At 35.5% G+C, this 23,124-nt stretch overlaps 1 protein-coding gene across 4 annotated transcripts in view; it reads left to right on the top strand.

Annotated features, from left to right (window-relative positions):
• CACNA2D1 (calcium voltage-gated channel auxiliary subunit alpha2delta 1) overlaps window positions 1-23,124 on the top strand; it is a 360,232-nt gene that overhangs the window by 292,322 nt on the left and 44,786 nt on the right. For all 4 annotated transcript variants that reach the window (XM_058023720.1, XM_058023719.1, XM_058023722.1 and 1 more), the window contains exons 13-18: window positions 11,301-11,379; window positions 13,457-13,506; window positions 15,113-15,202; window positions 18,432-18,500; window positions 20,059-20,133; window positions 21,457-21,531. In XM_058023720.1, the coding sequence (XP_057879703.1) occupies window positions 11,301-11,379; window positions 13,457-13,506; window positions 15,113-15,202; window positions 18,432-18,500; window positions 20,059-20,133; window positions 21,457-21,531 (438 nt within the window). The remainder of the gene's footprint in view (window positions 1-11,300; window positions 11,380-13,456; window positions 13,507-15,112; window positions 15,203-18,431; window positions 18,501-20,058; window positions 20,134-21,456; window positions 21,532-23,124) is intronic.

The raw sequence follows: 23,124 nt of genomic DNA, 5'->3' as shown, positions 1-23,124 counted from the left end.
CCTGTTTCTATATTCAACTTCTGTTTGAAGTCAGTAATTTCAGTTTAACTCAAATGCATGTTAGCCTTGTATCAAATTCAAAGTAATATATTCAGTGTTTACTGAGGCTTAGATGGGAATTCTGTCCTTCATAATCTCATTCTAAATCTTGTGCTAACAAAAACTTCTAAGCCATAATGACCACAGAAACTGGAGTGCCAGCTAAAAATGTATTTTTTAAATAATTCTGAATTTATTTATATTCCCTTTTTTGTTACAGGGAAGAATTTGGTTTATTTGTAAATCTTTTTTAAAGCCATCTCTTTGAATTGTATACTGCAGTCTGACAATACTGTATTCTCAACCCTATGTGTAGACAGGAAAAAAAATCAGCTCAATGCTTTTAGTTACAAACTTAGTCTGTAGATGCTATTTCATTTGAAAGCAAAAAACAAAGACAAACCCTCTAAGGCAATGTTTTGTCTACAATAAATTTCTCTGTAAGAATCATATTTATAATTAGGGCTGAAGACCTTTTTCCTTTTTTCTATTAAAAAAAAAAAAAGATTTGTTCAAAAATCATTAAAACCCATTTCTGTCACATTATGGACTGAGCAATGGCTTACACCTTGTCACATAAAGTATGATTTATTGGAGTACATTTTCTCTGCTCTTCTCTTTCAGCCATTAGGAATGCAAAATTTAGATCTAAATTAACTAAGAACATTGTGGTACAAACTGTTCAACTCACCAAGGCTATAGACACCCCACCCCTCCAGGTTGTTTTACCTGTGGATTGCAGGGGAAAATCACTTGCATTTTCTTTCTGAAAATTTCATTTATTTAGCTGATTAGAAAAGAAATGAAAGTGCATATCATTCAGTGTATGAGTGAACTGTGATTAAATTTGTGCTTCTCATTAGCAGCCCACGGGATGGGTGGCAGCTGTCTGTACATATCCAATGCTTCTCTTTGACAGTCCTGAGACTTCAGGTGCACTTTGGCAAGAAGTGCAGCGAGTGGGCATGAGCTGCTTGCGTTAATCATTAGCTGTGAAGGACATTCTCTGTTCCATGGGTGCACAGGAGCCTCTCTCTCTCTCTCAGCCCTGCTCAGGCTCTGCCAGCTGCTGACAGGCAGCGTCGTCACCGCCTGCCTGGGGCTGGTGATGGCACCGACCTGCGAGCAGAAGCAAGGTCAGGCTGCCCTCAGCACAGCCCTGGCTGCCACTGCTCAGTTTCCATCAGTATACAGTAAATCTTAGGGTTTTTTCCACCTAGAAAAGGAAAGCTTGCAGCATTTTCATCCCTTAATCTTCCTCTTCAGAGGTACCATTCTCTTCCCTGGTGTCTTCCAGAAAGAGGAAGGGAGCATGGACAAAGTGCCCTCACCTCTTTGGGGTGGCACACCCTTTCTAAAGCTCACGGAATCATTTTTGTTTAGAATTTTCGTTCTAAAAATGAAAATGTTGAGATCAAAAACTGATCGTAGAAAATGTTGAGATCAAAAGCTTCATTTTACTTGAGGAGACACACCTGGAGTATTGCGTCCAGTTCTGGGCCCCTTGCTTTAGGAGGGACATTGAGTTGCTTGAGCGTGTCCAAAGGCGAGCCACGAGGCTGGTGAGGGGCTTGGAGCACAAGCCATATGAAGAACGACTGAGGGAGCTGGGGTTGTTCAGTCTGGAGAAAAGGAGACTCAGGGGTGACCTTATCACTCTCTACAACTTCCTGAAGGGTGGCTGTGGTGAGCTGGGGGTCGGCCTCTTTCTCTGGGCAACAACAGGCAGAACAAGAGGACACAGTCTCAAGCTGTGCCCAGGGAGATACAGGTTAGAATTAAGGAGGAAGTATTTTACAGAAAGAGTGGTCAAATACTGGAATCATCTACCCAGGGAGGTGGTAGAGTCACCATCCCTCGATGGTTTTAAGGGAAGACTGGATGTGGCACTTGGAGCCATGATCTAGTTGAGGTGTTAGAACATGGGTTGGACTCGATGATCTTGAAGGTCTCTTCCAACCTAGAAATTCTGTGATTCTGTGATTCTGAGACTGTGCAGTACACAGGACATTGTCTCCTCATCATTATGTAATAGTCCAACATTAAATTACTGTAAGCATACGAAACTGTGCTTGTACTCCTGTGATACTTCAGGCCCATGAAAGATTATGTCTAAACTAGAATTTTCATGTTCCTTTGAGCATCAGCCAATTATAAAAGTAGACATGAATTTTGTGTAATTGATAATTCCAGAGAGGGAGACTTCTTGTAAATGGATTCTCCTGGAAATAAGGGTTTTCAGGTCCTTCCTTTTCCCACCTACTCTTTTCCCTCCCCTAGTAAAACTGTCTGGCATTTGAAACTGTGAAGATTCAGTCACTTTTCCATGCTATACAAGAAATGGAGTAAATGGGTGCAAAAAATTGAGAAAGAAAATATACAAGACTATTTGCGTGGGAAGGAAAAAGGCAGAGTACGTGATTAGAATTAATATTTGAAATGGCATATTGAAATATTCCTTTAAGTACTTGGATGATATTTGTAACTCTTCTTCCCTGGGATTTACAAGGACAATGAAAAAAAAAGAAAAGAGGACTTAGTGTCACAATATGAACTGTAAATATCTCTCTAATTAATCCAGTCCTTTCCAGCTGCTCAGCTGCCTCCAAATGTTGTTTTGACTATCAAAGAAATGCCAGAAATTCTTTTAACCCAGAGTACAGTGGGAATTACTTTGTCAACTCCCTTGTCTGATTCCTGATATGGACCACCAAATTTACAAGGAATTCTCAGAAAAAAAAACTGTTTTCTTCAGAGAATGCTAAATGATGAGTGTCAGGGAGAAGCAGCTTAGGGAAAGGAGGAATTTAATTGTTTTCATTTCAACAGGGAAAATTTCCCCAAAGAGGAAAATAGATCAACTGTTTGAGTAAATACAACATGGGGAGTCCAAGTTAAACATTCAACAGATGAATTGTTTAAAAAATGCCAATATGTTCTTTATCTGAAGTCTGGAAGGGAGGATGAGGAGCTGGAAAATCACCTGATGCACCTGAGTGCTTCACAGGGATTTCTGATTTGGGGTGATGAAGACAGCCCTTCTGGTGGAAATCCTGGGAGAAGGAATGTGCCCTCAATGTGTCCACATCCCTTGAGCTATCTACAGCCACAATTATTCAATAATTTATGGGTTTAACTGAGTTAAATTTGGGAGGTTTTTGGCCTGTGCCAGCTGGCACAGTCCCAGGCAAAGTGCTGGGACTGCACCTGTGCTCCTGTGGCTGCAAAAAAAAATGGGATGAGGGAAGGAGCAATGCTTTGATTTCTGTGTGTGCATATGGGCTCTGCTGACAGAGCTGCTCCAAAGGCTGGGCAGTGCACCAAACCCCACTTTTTTGGCAGAGTTGGCATGGGCATAGACTCAAACATAAAATTCAAGCACATCAATGTGAAGTCCTGCTGGTGGTTTTGGGAGTACAGCCTTTCTCTTTCTTATTGCTGTTCTTAAGCAATATGTTACACAAAGCTAATAAAACAGAGCTGATTCGTATCCAAACCCAGAAAATGTTGAGATCAAAAACTTCATTTTACTTGAGGAGACTCTCCAGTACAGAGGACACTGTTTCCTCATCATTATGTAGTAGTCCAAAATTGTGTTACAGTGAGCACATGAAACTGTGCTTGTACTCCTGTGATGCTTGAGGCACATCAAAGATTATGTCTAAACTAGGTAAAGAATTAAAGAATCACATAATCAGTGGTCCATGCTATATAATTAGGATCAGTTTAGCAGGGGTAGGCTAGCAGGTGTCAGCAGGGAATTTACAATTTCATTCTTGCAGCTGTGTGGCAGCAGAGCAAGGGGCACCGCACATCAGCCCTTCTGTGAGTAGGGAATGAGATGCTGTGGTTCCACAAGGTGGCACTAAGAAGTTGTAGAACAGTGAGACTGAATTAGTATATTGTTTTTAGTTCTGTGAGAATGTTAGTTCTGAAATTTTTCAGTATAACTACAGTAGTGTTTTGACCATTAGTCTGCTGTAGAAAATATCCCCATTTTCATGTAGATGTTTTCTTTGTGAGGGAATGAAACAAGCTAGGGGGAAAAAAAAAAACCCCAAGCAAAAAAAAAACCCCTTTTGTCATTTTTGAAACACTTTGCAGTTAGCAAAACATATATCATGGATTTATGGCAGTCACAACTTCCATGAATATGCACCTTTCATTGTATGTGTGTGTTACATGTTCAGGTATAATTCTAATAATTCAGGTATAATTTATATAAAAACCAGTTTTTTTCATTCCTTTTCTAGAATCATTCCTTACAACTACAGCATGCATCAGTGCTCTTGATCCTATTTTCTCAATATATCAACACCATTAAATGGTTTGGAGCCCATATTATCAGTATAGATATATGCTGATATATATCCAAATATATCCAAAGTGAGATTCTCCAATAATCTCATCACATACAATAAGTGCAATTTTTATTTTAAGATAGAAGGAGGGTTAGCATTAGATTGTAATGTGAGCTGATTTTTAGAGTGTCATTATTTCTTTTTGTTATTAGGCTATAATTATACAGACTATAATTAGACTATGAATTAATAAGCTAGCATTGCAGTTTAAAGTTTGAGGTTTAATTGTAGTGAATGAAAGATATTAATGATAGGGAACATTTCAAGTACACATGGAAAGTTTGGAAGAAATAATTTGTTGTGGATGAATGTCTAAAATAGTATTTCCAAGGACCTGCTCTATTTTTCTTTAAATACATGCCTCTGTTAAAAGATTTTCCTTTGGTTTCAAGGGGACACTTGCACAGTCATGTGCCTTGCTGAATCAGAGTATAGAGGGTCACTTATGGAAACACTCGAGTGGTGTCAAATGGATTTTCAAATCCTATGGGCTTATACTTTCTTCATGGCTAAAAATTCAAAGATGTCCAGCCTGCAATTACCTTTGCATTTAAATATTTGAGAGCTAAATTTTCCTTCTCATTGTTTCTCATGTGGGTTTTTCTTCTCAGTTACCCCAAGTCTACACATACTTTTGGAGAGTACCCACAGCAAGGGAAAGATCTTAATGTATCATAAATGTAAAAAAAAATATAACTTGATACATATCTGCTGTTGTGTGATGCTATTACTTTTATTTCCTAATTTGACATTAAAGTGTCAATTCTGCTTTCTGAGTTCTAGACCTTTCAAACTTCAGAACTTTGGCACCTGACTAGGTGTCATTCCCTGCTGCTCAGGTCATCTCTCTTTCTTTTTCCCAACTACTATTAATGGCAAAATGCATCAGCAGCCTGACAGTTAGATACAAAAGCCTGAATCTCCAACTTCTGAACTTTCTTGAGCCTGGCATTCAAAGCTGGGGAAGTTAAGAATGTGCTCAAACTGAGAATCATGAACTCATCCCTCCTTTTGTGCAAGTACTGAACCGTCATTTATAAGTTTAGTGGCACCACTGTCCCAGTAATTTTGAAAAGCTGGGCCTGAGGGCTCTATCACAAGAAAACCAGCCTTACTTGCAGGAGTGAACCAGACAGCTCTGTCCAAACCAATAAATGATCCAGGGCCAAGGTGCAGGCTGCAGAAATGTCCAGTTATCCAAAATTGCAATTGTTAACAGACCCAACAGAATGGCTCCTGGCCTGTGGCAGTCAGTTCTTTTAGCAATGTCAGTGTTCAGTTCAGTGATAGCATGAGCTAGGGCATGTTCCCAAAAAATCCTATAGTGAGATGACCTGAGATGGGGCCAGGCAGGGAGGGAGGATGGCACTGTGGTGTGGCCATTGAGATGTGAGCCATACTGTGCCACTTGCCCTCATGGCCTGAGAAGGAAAATGGGTTATGTCCCTTTTATGTAATGCATAAAAGATGGCTTAAGGGATCTTAAAACTGTCTTCTAGCACACGGTTGTGAGTCTTGCTCCTGCTGTTAAGCTCAGAACTTCTATTTCTCTTCTAGGAAGAAAAAAAAAAAATTTGCTTTACATTTACAGCTCTAACCTAAATAGTTCAGGACTGTGTCCCTGGATGTCCTGAATTGAGTTCAGCATGACAGATTATTAGGCAGAATTTAGGTGACTCTCTGTATTTGGTGTATCCTATTGGCTAATCCTAGGTGGTTTCCTTATTGGTATATTGTGTTTTCAGATTGTCCTCTGCAGTTATGTTCTCAGTTCAAATCAGTCATAATCTGTTCTCAGTTAATTCACAGCAAAATCCAAAACCATCTTCAAATTTCTGTCCACAGATGTAAAAATGTAAGGAAAAAAATGCATTCAAAATTTTAGCTGGGGCAGCTTGAAAACTACATAACATCTCCCTGGCCTACACTGCAAAACACAAAACTGACTAAGTGATTTACAAGCTATACTTACAAGGGATTTAGAAGACAGAATGCATAATGGAAAATAGAAGAGCAGTTTTATGGTTTTATTCAGAATGCAAGGCTTCTTATTTTGTCCTTTTATTTCAGAACTGTGCCTATTAAATACAAACTGCAAACGATTTTTCCTCATCTCTGATAATCTGTAAACCCATTACTGGGAAAGATAATTCCCTGGGTCATGCTGAAATTACTGAATTATTTATTCCCCTTTATCACAGTTTTCCTTGTTGTATAGTAAAAATGATTATCTGTGAATCTTTATCTGCAGCTATAAAGGCCAGAGTAAAATGTCCTGAAATCTTACAGCCGTCATGAAAACTAAATTTGAATGATTTGATAAGCTCAATTTTAGGTCATAGTCAGTTTTTTTTATTTAGTGGTACAGAAAGATGCACTCTTTACATGCTAGGCATAAAATGACAGAATTCATCTTCCCTGCATGAAGTAGAATCCAACTAAGTGAATTAATTGTGTAGCTCTCTTGGTATCTGGTAAAATAAATATATATATCTCCAAAAGTCAATTAATCTTTTCATAAACAGAGAAGTGAAGAGATGCACAAAAATTATTATTGAGAGCTCTCTCATTCCAGTAGCACAGAATTCAAGACAAATAATTTTTCTGTCAAAAAATTTATCTGTTCATTTCTTCCACTCTAAGGGGTATGCAGAGTGGGTGCAGTGCTTTTAGGCCTAACAGGGGAGTTAAAATGAGATGTTCTTTAATTTCTCCTCCAACCAGAACATTCAGTGATTCAAGGATTCTACATTGTCCGCACATATAGTCAGTACCCTACACAGCAAGTGCATTGTGTTTAATTACCCCTTTGAATTAACTTCAGTCAAGACTTAATTTTTTTGTAATACTCATAACATGATATACCCAAAGGAAGCATTTAATTTAATCTTTCTTAATTTTAGTCCAATACCAAAATGAAGAAATAGAATACATGAAAAGCAAATGAGATCTGTAGGGAAAGCAGCCTTTTCATAGATACCCCTTCATTTTTGTCTTCACCACAACTCTCTGAAATGCCATTGTCCCAAAAAATCTGTAGCAGTCAAAAGTTTTTATTCACCTTGGTGCTTATGATCTTATTCCACCAGAAAGAAATACAAACAAGTAGGAAATGAATTTTATAATTCTACAATTATATTTTCTGCAATAAAGTACATCTTCCTCTGCTTTTGTAGAATTATTTTTTATCTATCACTTGCTCTGTTAAGGAGTTAAATTTTTGCATATACCTTTGATGTCCTTCACAGGTTCCTAGGATAAGGTTGCAAGTGACTTGCAGAGGTCTCTAGTTCAATATCAGGTCTGAGAACAGGCCAGGTTGCTCCAGTCTGGTGTTTAAAACCTCCATAGAAGCAGATTTACAACCTCCCTGGGCAGCCTGTGCCCCTCACATTTGTTGCTAATTAGTGTAGTCCTCTGCTATATACTGTAAATTATTATAATAAAGATTTTTTTTTCTCTCTCTCTAAGGTTAGTCTCAGCGAGGAAAATGCAGAGGATTAGTTTTCAACTTTTTTGCTAAAACTTAGGACTTTTTTATTTCAGAATAATTTCAAGACAGTGCCTGGATGGGCTGGCAGGGCAGGCTGGTGTCCATCTCTAGTTTTGCTCAATTCTAAGGGTTGAAGTTTTCTAGAAGAACTTTACTTTTAATAGTTCCATTGAAAATCAGAAAGCATGACAGCTCCTATTTGTTTATCTAATTTTTCCATTAATTTTACTGCCTTGGATCTTATGTGTCTTTATGAAGAGGATTAATAGATCTGCCTTGAGCCAAGGTTGCCCTTTCCCTAGGAAATGGGTTGGGGAGCACACATGTCCATCCATCCCCTAGTGAGGGTGGTGGAGAGGAAATGTCATGGCAAAACCACCCAGAAACTGCAGCTTACACAGACCCAAGAGGCTGCAGAGAGAAGCAATAACCAGTGGTGATGGAAAACAACTTCTGGACATCAAAGACTACTTGGCAGTTTGCTTCAACTCAGAAACCCACTTGGTTGAAGCCAAGCTTAAAGGACAGGCAAAGGGAGAGGTGCTCATACCCATTGTGCCTGATCTGGTTGCCTAAAGTATTCTTAGTCATAAATTTCCTGTTAAAAATAACTAAATGTTTGGGGTTTTTGGTTTTTTGGGGGAGGGGAGGGTTGGTTTTTTGTTTGGTTTTGTTTTGTTTTTTTTTTTTTGGTTTTTTTTTTTTTGTTTTTGGTTTTTTTTTTTTTTTAATCAATAGCCTATTGTCTTCTTTGCAGAGATAAGGAAAACATATAGAAAAGTACGTCTCAGTACTTTGGCTGACTCTGGGTCCTGTCACAGAAAATTTAGCAGAGAGCTTTTTTTTTTTTTGCTAAAATTGGCTTGTTTAATTTGACTTGCTGACTCATTTTTCCAGCTGGTCTGTCATCCTACTCAATTCCAGATGAGGCAATAGGAAAAAGAATACTCTTTTGAATATCCCACCCTCTTGCCAAACCAAGTAACAATTAAAATCTCCAATTTTCATTGCAGTTCTTTATCTCTGTTAATTATCCAAGGAACAGTAAATCAGATATATTGTCTCCTGCTTGTTGTCAATAATTTAAATTCTAAATTCTTTATAGATTTGTTGCAGATTTAACACACTGCTGTTTTTCCCTAAATTACACAGCATTTCGCAACTTGAATCCAATTCAGTGTTTCATTTTTACATTTGAGATCAAATGCTAGACAGTCCAGTCTAATTGACTCATATGTTTTCTGCACACACAAGAGAACCCACATGACTTGGTAGCTTTTAATCCAAAAGAAACATCAGGTCTCTCAAGTATCTAATTAGTGACCATCAGTGGGGATTTTCCATAGTTTTTTGAGAAGAATCTATTCTGCATCAAATGTTTAGTGGACAATGGACTGGGAGCAGTGTGAATTCAAAAAGAACAGCAATACAGGAGGCAGGGAACTTGTGAGCTGAGAGGTGCCAATATAAAATAACATGGTGATAATCAGAAAAGGAAAAAATAGATGTTAATTAAGTAGAAGAAGAAAGATCTATTAGAAGAATTGTAGCTGTCGTTTTTTAAAAGATGTCAAGAATAAAAGGGGAATGGCAACTGTGGTGCAGTATTAATAAATGAGATGTAAACATGCCAGATAAAGTCATTTTTGCACTGTCAATACTGATATTTTCAGGGTAATAGAAGGTATTTTTCATCTGTCTTTATCTATATGAACTATGAGGAAAAAAATTACCATCATGGAGGCATAATCATTGCTATGCCTGTCTGTGTAACCAGAAATGTAATTGGCATGACTTATTAGTGGGGAATGACCCTATATGGAGTAGTCTTAAACTATAAAACAAGTACTTAAATCAGTTACTCTAATTCTCTTTTTAACTGCAGAAACAAAGGGGTTGTATGGATAAAGCAAATCAAAACATATTGTTAATTAAAAATGGCATCCAGCACAAAGCTTTGTTTGCCCTTCTTGCATACAGGGGTCAACACTAATAAAGTTTCACCATTTGCTACCTGCTGATGGATGATGTGAAGCCATTCCTACAGCTCTTGGTTAATACTTGAGCTCTGATTATATCACACCAATTTTTTTGGAAGTGAAGATTTGGGTACTAATTGAACATGCTAAATAATGTGGTGAAAATTTTTATAAATAGTCATTAACAAACATAGCAATGATCAGTTGTTTACAAGGAGTCTCTGCAAATTTAGAGTGTAATATTTAACAAAAACATTACCTAATTGCTTGCTCACAGCGTGCATGCAAATTAATTGTAATATATTTTCATTTGAAGCATCCAATCCATAGAAAGGAATTTTCATTCTGATTTCAAATTGTGGTCTATGACTTGTACATTGAAGTGGTAAAGTTAAAGATCAATAAAGAAAGGGATGCCTAAAAAGGAAATGGTGTCTGACCCTTGAACAGAGGGGACATGAATATAGTGAGCAGTTCAATAAAATTATTGGGAAAACAATTTTCCCAGCTTTTAACAGAAGCACTCAAATTTAGTGCAAAATATTCAGCTAGAAGCTAAAAAATAGTATTTCTAATTTTTCTATCTGTCTGGTAAGATTTTTAATATTTTAAAAGCAATACCAGGTTTTGGTTTTAAATTTTTCTCATTCAAATGAGAAAATTTGCATGGAAAATCATTTCAGCTGAAAAGTCTGTTTTCAGTCCAAAACTTGAAGATATTTTGGCAAATTCTTCTGAAACCATGACTCCTTAGAGTTGCTGAGACAGATTAGAGTATAGCATTGTGAAAAAATAATATAATTTTGCTGAAAAACCCCTCAACTTAAATGAGTATCAAGAGCTTAAGGTGAAAAACCAGAAGCTTAACCTTTGTATGGAAGTTGAAGTCTGTTGAACTAATTTAGTGTTTTACATAAAGAAGACCCAGTCTGAGAAAAAGTGAAATTGTTTGGTGTAGTATCTGAAAATTTCATATTTTGAATCCTAAAAACTCAAGTTTTGCATTGCTTTGAATTCTACTGCCACACATATATTCTTTTAAGCCGTTGGTAAGCATCTAATATTGATATGTTTTGTCAACTAATTTAACAACAACTGAAGAATTATAATTACCACCCTAGAATAAGGAACCTAAAAATTAAAACACTTCATGAACAATCACCAATGTAAGACTTTTAAAGTACAAAGACTGTGTAAAAGAGCATTCTTCTTTATTCTACATCATGGAAGAAATAATAGGAGTACACAAAATACCACAATCTTTTATTTTTTGCATCTCTCATATCTTTTATGGATACAAAAACTGGAGAATTCATAGTGTTCTTTTTTCTATTCGTATTTATGAAAAAATCAGGTATCATTGCCTTGAGGGTCACAACTAATAAATGATTAATAGTTGTTATATGCATTGGTTTTTTACTTGCACAGGTACGCGTGTTCACATTTTCTGTTGGCCAACATAATTATGACAAAGGACCCATACAGTGGATGGCCTGTGAAAATAAAGGTACTGTGTCTTTCTTTTAAATTGATCTTCACTAGAGCTTTGGTTAGGTGATATCTTTGCTCTCTAAAAATGGCAGATTTTTCAGATTGGTTTTTAAGTTTATTATATTTGTTATCAAAATTTTCAAAAGTTATTTTATTACATAATATATACATGAAAAAATCACATGTAAACGAGAAACTGGTATATTTTTTTCTTTATTACTTTATTTAAAACTTCATATTGTATGAAAACTACCACAGTAGTTTTTATAATAATAAGCCATTATGGTTCAGTTTTGAGAATATTTGTTGTAATAGCCATCTATGTAAAGTTGGAACTGATGACAGATAAGAAATTAGTCAAAGCTGGTTTAAATTAAGTGGTCTGGACAAAGGGAGTTTTGTTTGGTTAGTTGGCTGGTTACATTTCTTTCTGTTTTTCTCCAAAACTTACAAGGGATAAGATACTTGGATTTTTTTTCCCTTATTCAATGAAAATATCAAAATTGTTCTTGCTAAGATTTCTTAGTTTTTGAGAGCTTCTTATATTTTCTATTTTCATTATGTTTTCTCTATGTAGGACAAAAAGAAAAAGTAAAAAAGGTGAAAGTAAGGAAATAGAATGTTTTCTACATTAAATTTTTACATTCAAAATGTACTCAGAAACATTTTAAGTGTGCAAAAAATATGAGTCCCAAATGTCTTATAATTGCACAAGAAGTCATAAGATATAGAGATATATCAGAAAATAGAAAAAAATAATAGAAAATAATAGAGGTAAGTGGAATATATATAATGTATCAAACATTTGCTTATGTTTTAAGTAGAGGAATTTGCAGGCCTGACTGGAAATGTAAAACTATTTTACAAATTGGTGAGAAGCAAGAGGTGAGAGGTGAGCTGGATTACAAAGGGTCTTGAAAATTAGGACTGCCAGGGAAGGAGATAAAGACGAGCTCAGGCAGAAGAGTAACATAGAGAGAAAGGCATAGATTCAAAAAAACCCAAAAAACCAAAAAACCAAAAAACACCAAAAAAACCAAACTAGAAGAACCCATAGCCTGGGTGAATAGCATACATATGTGTCACAACCTCATGAAACCCTCAGCATGCTGACAAGTCATGCAGAAGATACTACAACACCATGAAGAGCAGATATTATTGTTAGATAATAACAGAAAATTGATATTTATGTTTTAAACAGATTTTTTTTTAACATGTTTGTATCTCAAAATACTGTGTGCATGTGACCGCCATTGTTTTAAAACAAATGAGGACCAGCTGGTTTAAAACATAATCACCTATGTCATCTTATTATTGAAGCAGAATGATCGTAATCTTCTGTCTAAAATCCCTGTGATTATTTGTTTGCACATCCAAGGAAGCAGTTTTATTTACTTTTTCCTAAATTAAAAGATTTTGCGTACAGCAAAGGAAATTACTAATATCAATAGTTTACCTCTCTAATTCTCTGCCTCTTCCTTCCAATCTGACTTAAAAATTTCTTGGACTGAAGATGGATCTCAGTGCCCAGCTTCAGTTTTATTACATGGACAGTATTTTAAATATTTTTAATTCAAACAAATGAGCAATAAAATTAGTGCTAAATAAAGACATTTCTGATGTACATTCTCTGTGTAGGAGAAATACCATTAGTTTTTTTTCATTCCACAGAATGCCTTATATTTTAATACTATGAATTCACTCTTGTGGCAGACCATAGCTATTTTTACATCCCTATATGCATTCAGCATGTAATTATGTTGCTGTCACAGCATATTAAAACAAACATTAAATATACTTGCACATCATAGTAACTGGGATAAACTCAGTATATGATACAGCCTTAAACAAAACAGCCAAAAGAAACAAATTATAATTGTCATTACTTAAGAGTCACTACCTTGGTCTGAATTACATGGTGACCCATCATATGGCCATGCATTGTGGTAGCATCTACTAAAATGTATTCCATACATAAACAATAATTCTAATAGAATTTAGACTAGAAATTATAAGCTAAATTACATTCCTCAAGATTAAGGGGCCATCAATCTGTTATGGTAAAATGACATTGTTTCTGTTTCAAATTTTAGGTTATTACTATGAAATCCCATCTATTGGAGCCATAAGAATAAACACCCAGGTAAGTGAGTTGGCCAAATCCAGATGCAGTTTTAACATGCAGAAAGTGGAGTAATATATGTTCTTGGATATGTTTGCTCTTCACCTCTGCTAAAATCAATTAAATTTTAAGATACACTACATTAAGAAAATATAAAAAATTAAGGGTTTCTTCTACATTTAAGGGATTATTCTCTTAAAATGTTCTACTTTTTATTTTAAGTGGTTGCCAAGAAAGAGTTTAAAACATTATCCCTGTTACCCTGGCCCAGAGCAGCTCGTGTCCTGGTCACAGCACTGCTCACATTCACCTCCTCCAAAGCAGGGCACACCATGGAGTGTCTGAAGTTCTGAAGTGCTCTGTGTCCTTCGGGCCTCTGCACAAGGACTGAGCTTGTGGCTCAGCTTTCCTCCAAGTTTTACATGGTCCCTCAAACTCTGATGCTGAGACATGACAGCAACTTCATCATAAAGTTCTATAAAACCAGTAATTTTTTATAAAGTGTCTAGGCATTCACAGTTCACCTTCTGCCATGCTTTCTGCATGACCCAAAGGGTTTTTATCACTGCTGTGGATGTATGTGAGGGGATAGCCCTGCTAGAGCATCTGAACTCATGTGGGTGCTGCGCCACAATCCTGCTTTATAGGAGAGGTACCTGGATGGATCCAACTCTTTCAGAAGAGATTGTACTTCTTTCCTTCAAAAAGGATGTAGGAGCATCTCAGCAGACTTGCATGTAGATAAACAAAGGCACAGTACTCTGAGATTATATTATGAATTCCAGACTGAAGATGGACAGTGTAAAAGAACAATTATTCTTTTCACTTGTCTGAAAGTCCAGATACTCACATGTCCAGAAAAGCAGAGAAATATCACAGCAGTTCTTTGTCCTTCCAAGGCCAGGCATGACATTTTTTGGCAGAAAATAAGAATCCTTTTCTGGCTTGAATAAGAACCCTTTGATTCTGTTAAACTCTTCCAGACAGTGTCTGGCAAGACATATCTCTAATAAGATCAGACAAGTAGAAAAAGTTGATGACTGAAAAAAGTTTGATGGCATCCTCTCCCAAATAAGTCCAGAAACCTGACATCTCATAAGATCACCAGCTTTAGCCATACTCGCAAACTGAAGAAAGACAGGAAAAAGAGGTTTTATAATTCTGATTTTTGTTATTCCAATAGAAGTTACACAAATTGTTGCTCTAGGAACTTAACATACCCAGATGTTACACCACTCACCCTCCATTATCCACTCTTTCTTCTGAGTTGATGGTTCTGTAATCTGCTTGCAACTTCTTTATGTCATTAGCAATTAAATAAAAATAGTTGTAATTCTCAGTTTGTGGAAAAAGAGTGGTGGTTAAGAGTGTGTAAGGTCTGTGTGACTGGGAATGGAATACAGGAATTACCTCTTCAGTAAATACTGCAAACTGAAGACTTAATCATTTTGTGGTATAATTTTTAAGAAGTAAATAAATGCTTCTCCTGTAGTAATGGTGACTTTTGATTTCCTTTTTTTCCCCTGATATTTTAATTTTTATTATTTAATTATTGTTGATTTTAATATAGCTTGTGCTCTTTGATCTAAGAGTTGCCTTCTGATGAGTTCATTACACTTTTTAACAGGAATATCTGGATGTTTTGGGAAGACCAATGGTTTTAGCTGGAGAGCAAGCCAAACAAGTCCAATGGACAAATGTCTATCTGGATGCTCTGGTATGATCTGTATTTATCTCTACTAAAGTAAGAATTTTAGAAAATCAGTAACTATGTGGGTCTGCTTTCCCACTAATCCAATTTCTCACAGTTCCAAACATGATATTCTTGTTTTTCTAACATCTATACTGATTAATAGAACAGCCCCTAGGAAGAGATCTATTTATAATGTGCTGGTCTTACTTGCACCTAGTATCCATCTAAGTGACCTGAAATTTAGCAGAGAAAACCAGTTTATTCTCTGAAGACTTTGAAGTACAGGCCACTGCTGTTCTCAGCTTAAGCAAAAAAAAAAAAAAAAAAAAAAAAAAAAAAAAAAAAAAAAGAAGCAAATAGCTTTCCATTGTTGTACCGACAGCAGTAAAGGTCATTTGTTACATTTCTGGTGTGGAGGAATTCTTAGAATTCTTAGTTTTTCCTCTTTTTTTTTTTTTTTTTCTACCTCCCAAGAACATTCCAGGCAGAATTAAATCTATCAGTATTACTAAGTATTTGCACAAATTTTGAACTTGGGTTGTTGTAATTGCTTACTTGCTCAAGGTAATGATTTCTTTAACCTTCAATTGGACAGCGTAAATAATGGGGATATAAACAAAAACAGTTATGAAAAGCTTTCTTAGTGCTGAATTTATCACTTTGGTCTTGTAAAACAAACATACTCAGGAAACTACAGGAGGAAAAGTATTGTTAGAGGAAATCTAATCTCTTGCTCTGAATAACCTGCTTTTGAGGAACAGGGCAAAAATTACTGCAAAATGGTGATTTGGACTCACGTATTTATCCACGATCACGTAGCCGTGTAACATCATGTCAAAATGCACATCCTCCATTCCTGTAATTATTTTTTTTTAATCAACATATAATTTTTACTGTCAATATAACAGAGCATGACACTGAGGAACTAGTTTTTCTTTGAAATTTCAATGTCCAGAAGTTCCTTAACCGTGTTCTGTTTGTTATTTTTGAGGTACTTACTGGAAACATAAAGGATGTGATGACAGAAGTTCTTATGCTCTGTACATATCCTGTTGTAAAGCCAAAGATAAATTTGTAACTGGGAATAGAGATCTGTTGATTCAAGTAAAATAAGTGACACCTGCAGGCATCTCTTTTGTTCCTTTATATACTCAGTGGGTTCATTCAGTCTTTCCTTCAAGGTTTTCTGCCTTCATGTGTTACATATGTGTGCTTGTGGGTATAAAATTGTATATTTACAATTGTATACTCACAAACACACATATGGCTTACAGGACTCATCCCTATAATTTGGTTCTTACTGCCCAGTGGCTGTTTTTGTGGCTAAGACTAAAGTAATGCAAAGTCTATTACATGAGGCCACATTACTGCATAAATTCAGGTTATAAAATTCTGAAGAGGAACTTTCATTTCAGTCTGGCTTTCAAGACTGTCTTAAATAATTCGATGTATTTGTAGCAATTCACAGCTCTTTTTTAGCCCTGTCCCTTTACATTCTATTTCTGTGTTGCTCTGGCTTCATTTTCAAGATAATCCAAGAATTTTCAGATACTTTTAGGTTTACTAGTTAGGCAAAATTTATTCATAATTTTTATCCTTTCTATCCTTTCTAACTTTACCTTCTTTTTTTTTTTTTTTAATACTGGGGAGATGGTATTATCCCCCATATTACATCCCCCTCCTGTTTCATTATGTATCTATTCAATGTTTCTTCTAAATAATGTCTTCTCTACTGATTCATCCCTATTTCTCTTACTTTCCTACAAAATCCACTTCACTTTGCTTGTAGCTTTACTAACTCTGACCTTTCACTTGATACACAAATGTGAGTTCATGAAGGATGGTGTAAAATTCAAAAAGGTGCTACTGGGCTGGGAAAAGAGAGAACAGATTACACCACAGTGCATTCATATGGTGATCTAGCTTTTTTTTTCTTTTCAAGTAAAACAAAGAGAGAAAAGAGATAAGACTCCTCAATAAACTAGATAGAAGGAGAGTAAGCATAAACGAAGGGGAAAAGTTTAAAATTAAACAATCACATAAAAAAAGGTAGAAATCTCCCTATGGACAGTTTGGAATAGAAAACTAAATTTTCCTGGCTGTCTGAACATATGGGGCTCTGGATCCTATTTTCTGTATGATTTGTGAAGGGTACTAAAGGAAAACCAGATTTCTTGTATCTTCCCAAAAAAATGCAAATTCCTTTTCTCAGTTGCCTCAGTACCAGAGGAGACTGATTTTGCCAAGCCCATATAGACATTATTGCACACCAGTCCAAAGCAGTGATGATAGAAAAAGTAGAGGAATTATTTATTGTATTTTTCAGTTGTTTTTTCCTGTATGTGTTATATACCTGTTGTGGCCTAACCCCAGCCATCACCCAAACCTCCACTGGAGAGGCTGGGGAGAAAATCAAAAGGGAAATTTGTGAGTTTAGACAAAGACAGTTTAATAGGAAAAGCTGTGCCCACAAACAAAGCAAAACAGAGAATTAATTCACTGCTTCCCATGAGAAAGCAGGAATTCAGCCATCTCCAGGAGAGGAGGGCCCCATCACACTGAAAGTGACTTGGGAACATGAACACCATCACTCCAAATTGAAATTTACTATTTCTAATCTTTCCTTCCCTTCCCTTCCCTTTCCCTTTCCTTTCCTTTCCTTTCCTTTCCTTTCCTTTCCTTTCCTTTCCTTTCCTTTCCTTTCCTTTCCTTTCCTTTCCTTTCCTTTCCTTTCCTTTCCTTTCCTTTCCTTTCCTTTCCTTTCCTTTCCTTTCCTTTCCTTTCCTTTCCTTTCCTTTCCTTTCCTTTCCTTTCCTTTCCTTTCCTTTCCTTTCCTTTCCTTTCCTTTCCTTTCCTTTCCTTTCCTTTCCTTTCCTTTCCTTTCCTTTCCTTTCCTTTCCTTTCCTTTCCTTTCCTTTCCTTTCCTTTCCTTTCCTTGTGGATACTGTAGCTGCAAATATATTTTAATAATATTTAGGTTTCTTGAAACTTTTATATCCTAAGTTGTTGACCATCATCAATTTTTAAAAAAGATAATGTGTGGACAAAAAAAAATCATAATTTCAACTTTTTATTCATCAAGTCAGTAAAGTATTATTTTCTTTTTTACAAAATTGAAAGTAATTGTTTTTTACAAATACTGAAAGTAATTGCTTAGCTACACACATTATTCCATTGTTCTAATATATCAGGGCTTAACATCTGCTTTTTAACTAAAAGTCTTTTTCTCCCTTCTTTACTGATTATTTTTTAGGAGCTGGGCCTTGTGATTACAGGAACTCTGCCTGTCTTCAATCTAACAAGGGAACAAAATGGGAAAATTGTAAGCTTTTCATTCAAAGAAAAAAAAAGTAGCAGTTATATAAATTAAATTTAATATTAAATGCCTTGAAGTACGTGTATTTCCGTAGAATATTTTGCAGTGTAATTGTCTTGTACCTCAGAAACAAAGGGGTCATATCTGCTTATCTGATCACCTCCTGGGAACAGGAAAATACACTGCATTATTTTACCTTTTTTGTCATTCTGAGTTTCAGGGTGTGACATTCCACTGTCTCCACTGTCTCTCCCTCTGTCTTAGTGGCAGTGGGAATGCACTAAGTGCTCAATAGATGGGAAGTAGATGATGATATTATTTAGACCTTTCTAAGAAATAATGTCTAGATAAATTTCTAGCAAATCTCTGAGGCTGTGGCATTTCAGGGTAAAAGGCAGTGATGTAGAAAATATAAATTAGTACATCATTAGTAATGATAATGGAAAAGAGCACCGTATTTAGATTAAATTCTAAGTGTTGAATAAATAAAATTTCCCATTCCTATTACTGTCTAACATGGAATCTGTGTCCTCTTCACAAAACAAAAAACAGACCTGGAATATACTTGAACAATGTGTAGTAAAATATTTTACTTTTGTGTACTCCATTCAGTTCAAAAGATACAGAAATTTAGACCAAATATTATTTGATTCAGTTTCTCAGCTATAACAAAGAATGAATCAATGAGGTTTTGGCATTTCTTTAGCTTACTTTCAGAAGAGTTTTCTTAGCTTCCCTCAAAAAAAGAAAATGTTTCTTAATCTTATCTACAAGACAATGCCTGGAATTGTCTCAGTCCTCTTCAAAGTGACAGACTACTGATTATCAGAGGATGTCATTCTGAGAATTAAAACAGACGTGATCTAGTACACATGAGCAAGAAGGGAACTCCAGTCTCTAATTGAGATACTCAATTTGTATCTCCACCTTAATCTATTTATAGACTGAAAGATTCCTCCTCAAGCAAATTTTACAAATTTATTTCATATGGACAAGGGATTCAGGTCACACTATGTAAATGACTGTCCCCCTTTTCTGTAGTAGAAAAATAAATTATTTGCAAAATAACTTTACTGCCTGAGTCCCTGATTTCAAATGCTGATGATTCTTTTACTCACTGGGGTTTTTTATTGCATTGGAATATTTTTCATTGATCTTTATACTATAGCCCAAAGAGTTAATTGTTTTGAGGTCTCACTTACCAGCTGCCCAACATGAAAAGTGCTGGTGCTGCTAGTTTAGTATCTGCATAACTGGCAATATTATTGCATCACTTTTGCTTTTAGCTGTTTTGTTTTTACATATATTATTTAATCTAGGAAGGAATCCATCTTCAGAAATAATTTTCATATTCTATATTAAATTCTAAATTTATTAAATTTTATTTTGAATCATTTTGACATAATTTAAAATATTCAGAATAGACACATAACTAAATAGGCAACTTCACAAATGTATCTGTCAAAAAAAAACATGAAGGCAGAAATACAATTTTACTGATTGTTCCAGTTATTCTACATTGTAAATATATCTAATACATACTAACATTTTTGAATTTTGCCAGAATCAGCTGATTCTTGGAGTAATGGGAGTGGATGTCTCTTTGGAGGACATAAAGAAACTGACGCCCCGATTTACGGTGAGCTGCTTGCACTGGTGGTTTCCCATCACGTGTGTTTAATGTGTGATTTCTGTGCATGCTCTTTCACAAGTCATGCTGCAATGACTGGATTTGAGTCAAAATACCAGCAGGCTTCTTTTCATATATTCTATTCTATTGTTGTTCATTTTCTGGTGGTTTTCTCTCCAGCCATATATGTGTTACTGTGTGATTTGTCCATCCGAGTGCACTGTGGAAAAGTCAGCTTTTTGCATTGGGGGATGTATTACAAGTAATTATCTTCCTGTATCTTAAGGCACTGCTCTTTAGTTAAATGTTTGGTTCTTAATGCAGAGTGCACAATCATTTCAGCTGAAAATATTTGCCATTTGTCTAGAACATCTCTTTCTATAAAATTTCTTTAATATAGGTGTCTGTCTATATCCTACTCAATATGATTGATTTATTTATGTAGACATCTAGCTGTGGAATTTCTATGAAAATAACTGGTGCTGCGGAAAACAAAAGCTGGGGAGGAAAAGGAGCATCACAAGTTTACTGAAGGCAGATGCAAAGTCCTACATTTAGAATGGAATAATCCCACACCACAGCTCAGGCTGCCTCACAGGGCAGGAAAGGACTTGGGAGTCGCGGTAGAGGACACACAGCACATAAATTAGCAGTGTGCCACGGCAGTAAAAACCAGCTGTGCACTAAACATCTGCATCAGTACACTGTCCAGATTTGATTTCCTGAATGGTAATAAATACTCAGGCCCAGTGCAGAGCTACTAAGTTGGCTGGGGGGTCTGCAGTACCTGGCACCTGGAAGAAGCTGAGATGCATTTGAGATGATGAAGGAGCCTAAGGGTTAGCTAATGGGAATTCTGGAGAAAATGGACCTTAACACTGCCTCAAAAAGAGGCTACCAGCATAGGTAACTAGAAATTCCATTTCCAATGGAAATTCCAGCAGAAATTAGGGAAGAAGGAGAATAGACTGCCCTTCCCTGATGTTGAGGAATTTGCACAGGAGGTATTCAAGGAATTGAAACCTAGTCCAACTTCTAAGTTGATTTTTTTAGTTGGACTTTATTTTTTAAGTTCGACTTCATTTTTTTGCTTTCAGTGAGAGGTTGTACCAGCTGACCTTCAGAGGTTTCATCAGCCTAAATCATTCTCCAAGTTTATGATCCTAAAAGAGTAAAAAATTAAGAAATTATTTTGTCTGTGTTAGTAATCTTATACTTCATGATGCCTGAGGCGTGTGTTTTCCACAATGTGAGCATTTCTTGAAAACCATTAATTACCCTTTCTTCATTACTTAAAACCATATAATGCTAAATTTAATTTCTTTCTTCCAGCTTTGTCCAAATGGATACTATTTTGCAATTGATCCTAATGGGTATGTGCTACTGCATCCAAATCTCCAACCAAAGGTATGAAATACCTTCTAATTTACTTCTCTATATTAAGGGGATGTTGTCAGAAAAACTCAGAAGATAGAAGACAGCAATAGTGAAAATTCTCAGTTTTGTCTGTGTTAGGAAAATCTGTGGTGCATATATGGCTTCATCTAAATCCACCAGGTTTGACTTATATCGAATTTGTTTATTAATAAAATAAAAATATGTATATTTTGAATGCATATTTATACATGTGAAGTGTTTTAATATACTTACTAACATTAAAACAATTAGTAGTAGCTGTAATATCATTCACAATATCATTGTGAAAACAGTATAATCATTATGAAGCATCTTGAAGCAAACTGAGCTTTTGTGCATCTTTTTTTTGTGATGCTTTCTCATTTAAAAGATTGAAATTTTTGTACTTGCAAAACCAAAGAAATCAGAGGAAAACACAATGTATTTTACTTGAATTGTTGTATTTATTTATTTGGTTGTTTTTTTTGTTTACCAGAGCTGAAACCTGATCTCAGAGTTGGGATGGATTTAGCTGAGCACCCCTTCCCAGAACACTAGAGTTTTAGTAGATTACCCTGTTTAAACATGATACTTTTTTCTAAATACGATTAAGAGACAACTTTAATCGAATTTCAGGAAAATAGAAACCAAATATTTCAGTTTGGCCCTTTATCCATTAACTGTAGTCCTTACCTTGTGGAGAATCCTACATTGTCTGTATCTTCTTAAATAACTTCCTGACATTGATGAGAAATGTCAATATGAATAGATGATTTTTTTTTTCTGAAATCAGAACTTTGATCTTGGTTTTAATGACAGGTTCCTCCATGTGAAACAATCTTCTATTTAGTGGACTTCTTGAAAATTCTCATATTTTAATTGCTTCTTTTCAGTGAACTTTGTCTCTTGAATTCTAAAGGTTATATTATATAAATGACAAAGTTAAGATAACTTTTTTAATTGTCAAAGACAGAAGAAGAAATTAAGCATTCATCTACATATTTTAGTGATTAATTTTATTCTTATTCTGGGAGAAGTCAGCTTTGTGAATATTTGAAATAATTTCCTGGTGCAGTAATTAATACATTTGAAATCTTTTGCCAAGTGTGTAACACAAGAAAGAAAAAAGTGCTTCTGAAGAAGAGAAAGAATAACTTTACTGTAACTTTTAATGAGATATCCCTTTTGATTTATTTTAAAAGGCACTTCAAAAATAGAAAGGAAAACCATGGAAAAGAAGGGTTTTATATAGTCTCCATAACTGAGCAGGACTTCGGTTTCTGGCTATCCGCATTTGATTTTCGTGTCTTACAAAATGGAAGTTTTGATTTTTTTTTTTTTTGTGAATTCTTCAGAGGCAAAAATCTGCATCATTACTGACCCAATATTTTCTTAATTAGAGGTTATTAGCAATTGGCCTATTTATCTTTCCTTTGTATGCAAATTAAACTGTCTTTTCATTCATAGGAGTAATGTAAAAAGAAGCAATGCAATAGTCTTATTTCAGACCTAATCTTCTAAGAAACTGATGGACTCTGTTCATCTCAGATGTGCTGTTATCCTGCACTGTTGCCTCACAACATTGAAGATTAAAAAATTCTTTTT

This window comes from Melospiza georgiana, chromosome 4 (assembly GCF_028018845.1).
Source record: "Melospiza georgiana isolate bMelGeo1 chromosome 4, bMelGeo1.pri, whole genome shotgun sequence".
Classification (NCBI taxonomy): Eukaryota; Metazoa; Chordata; class Aves; order Passeriformes; family Passerellidae; genus Melospiza; species Melospiza georgiana.
This window is presented reverse-complemented; position numbering and strand designations above follow the sequence as displayed.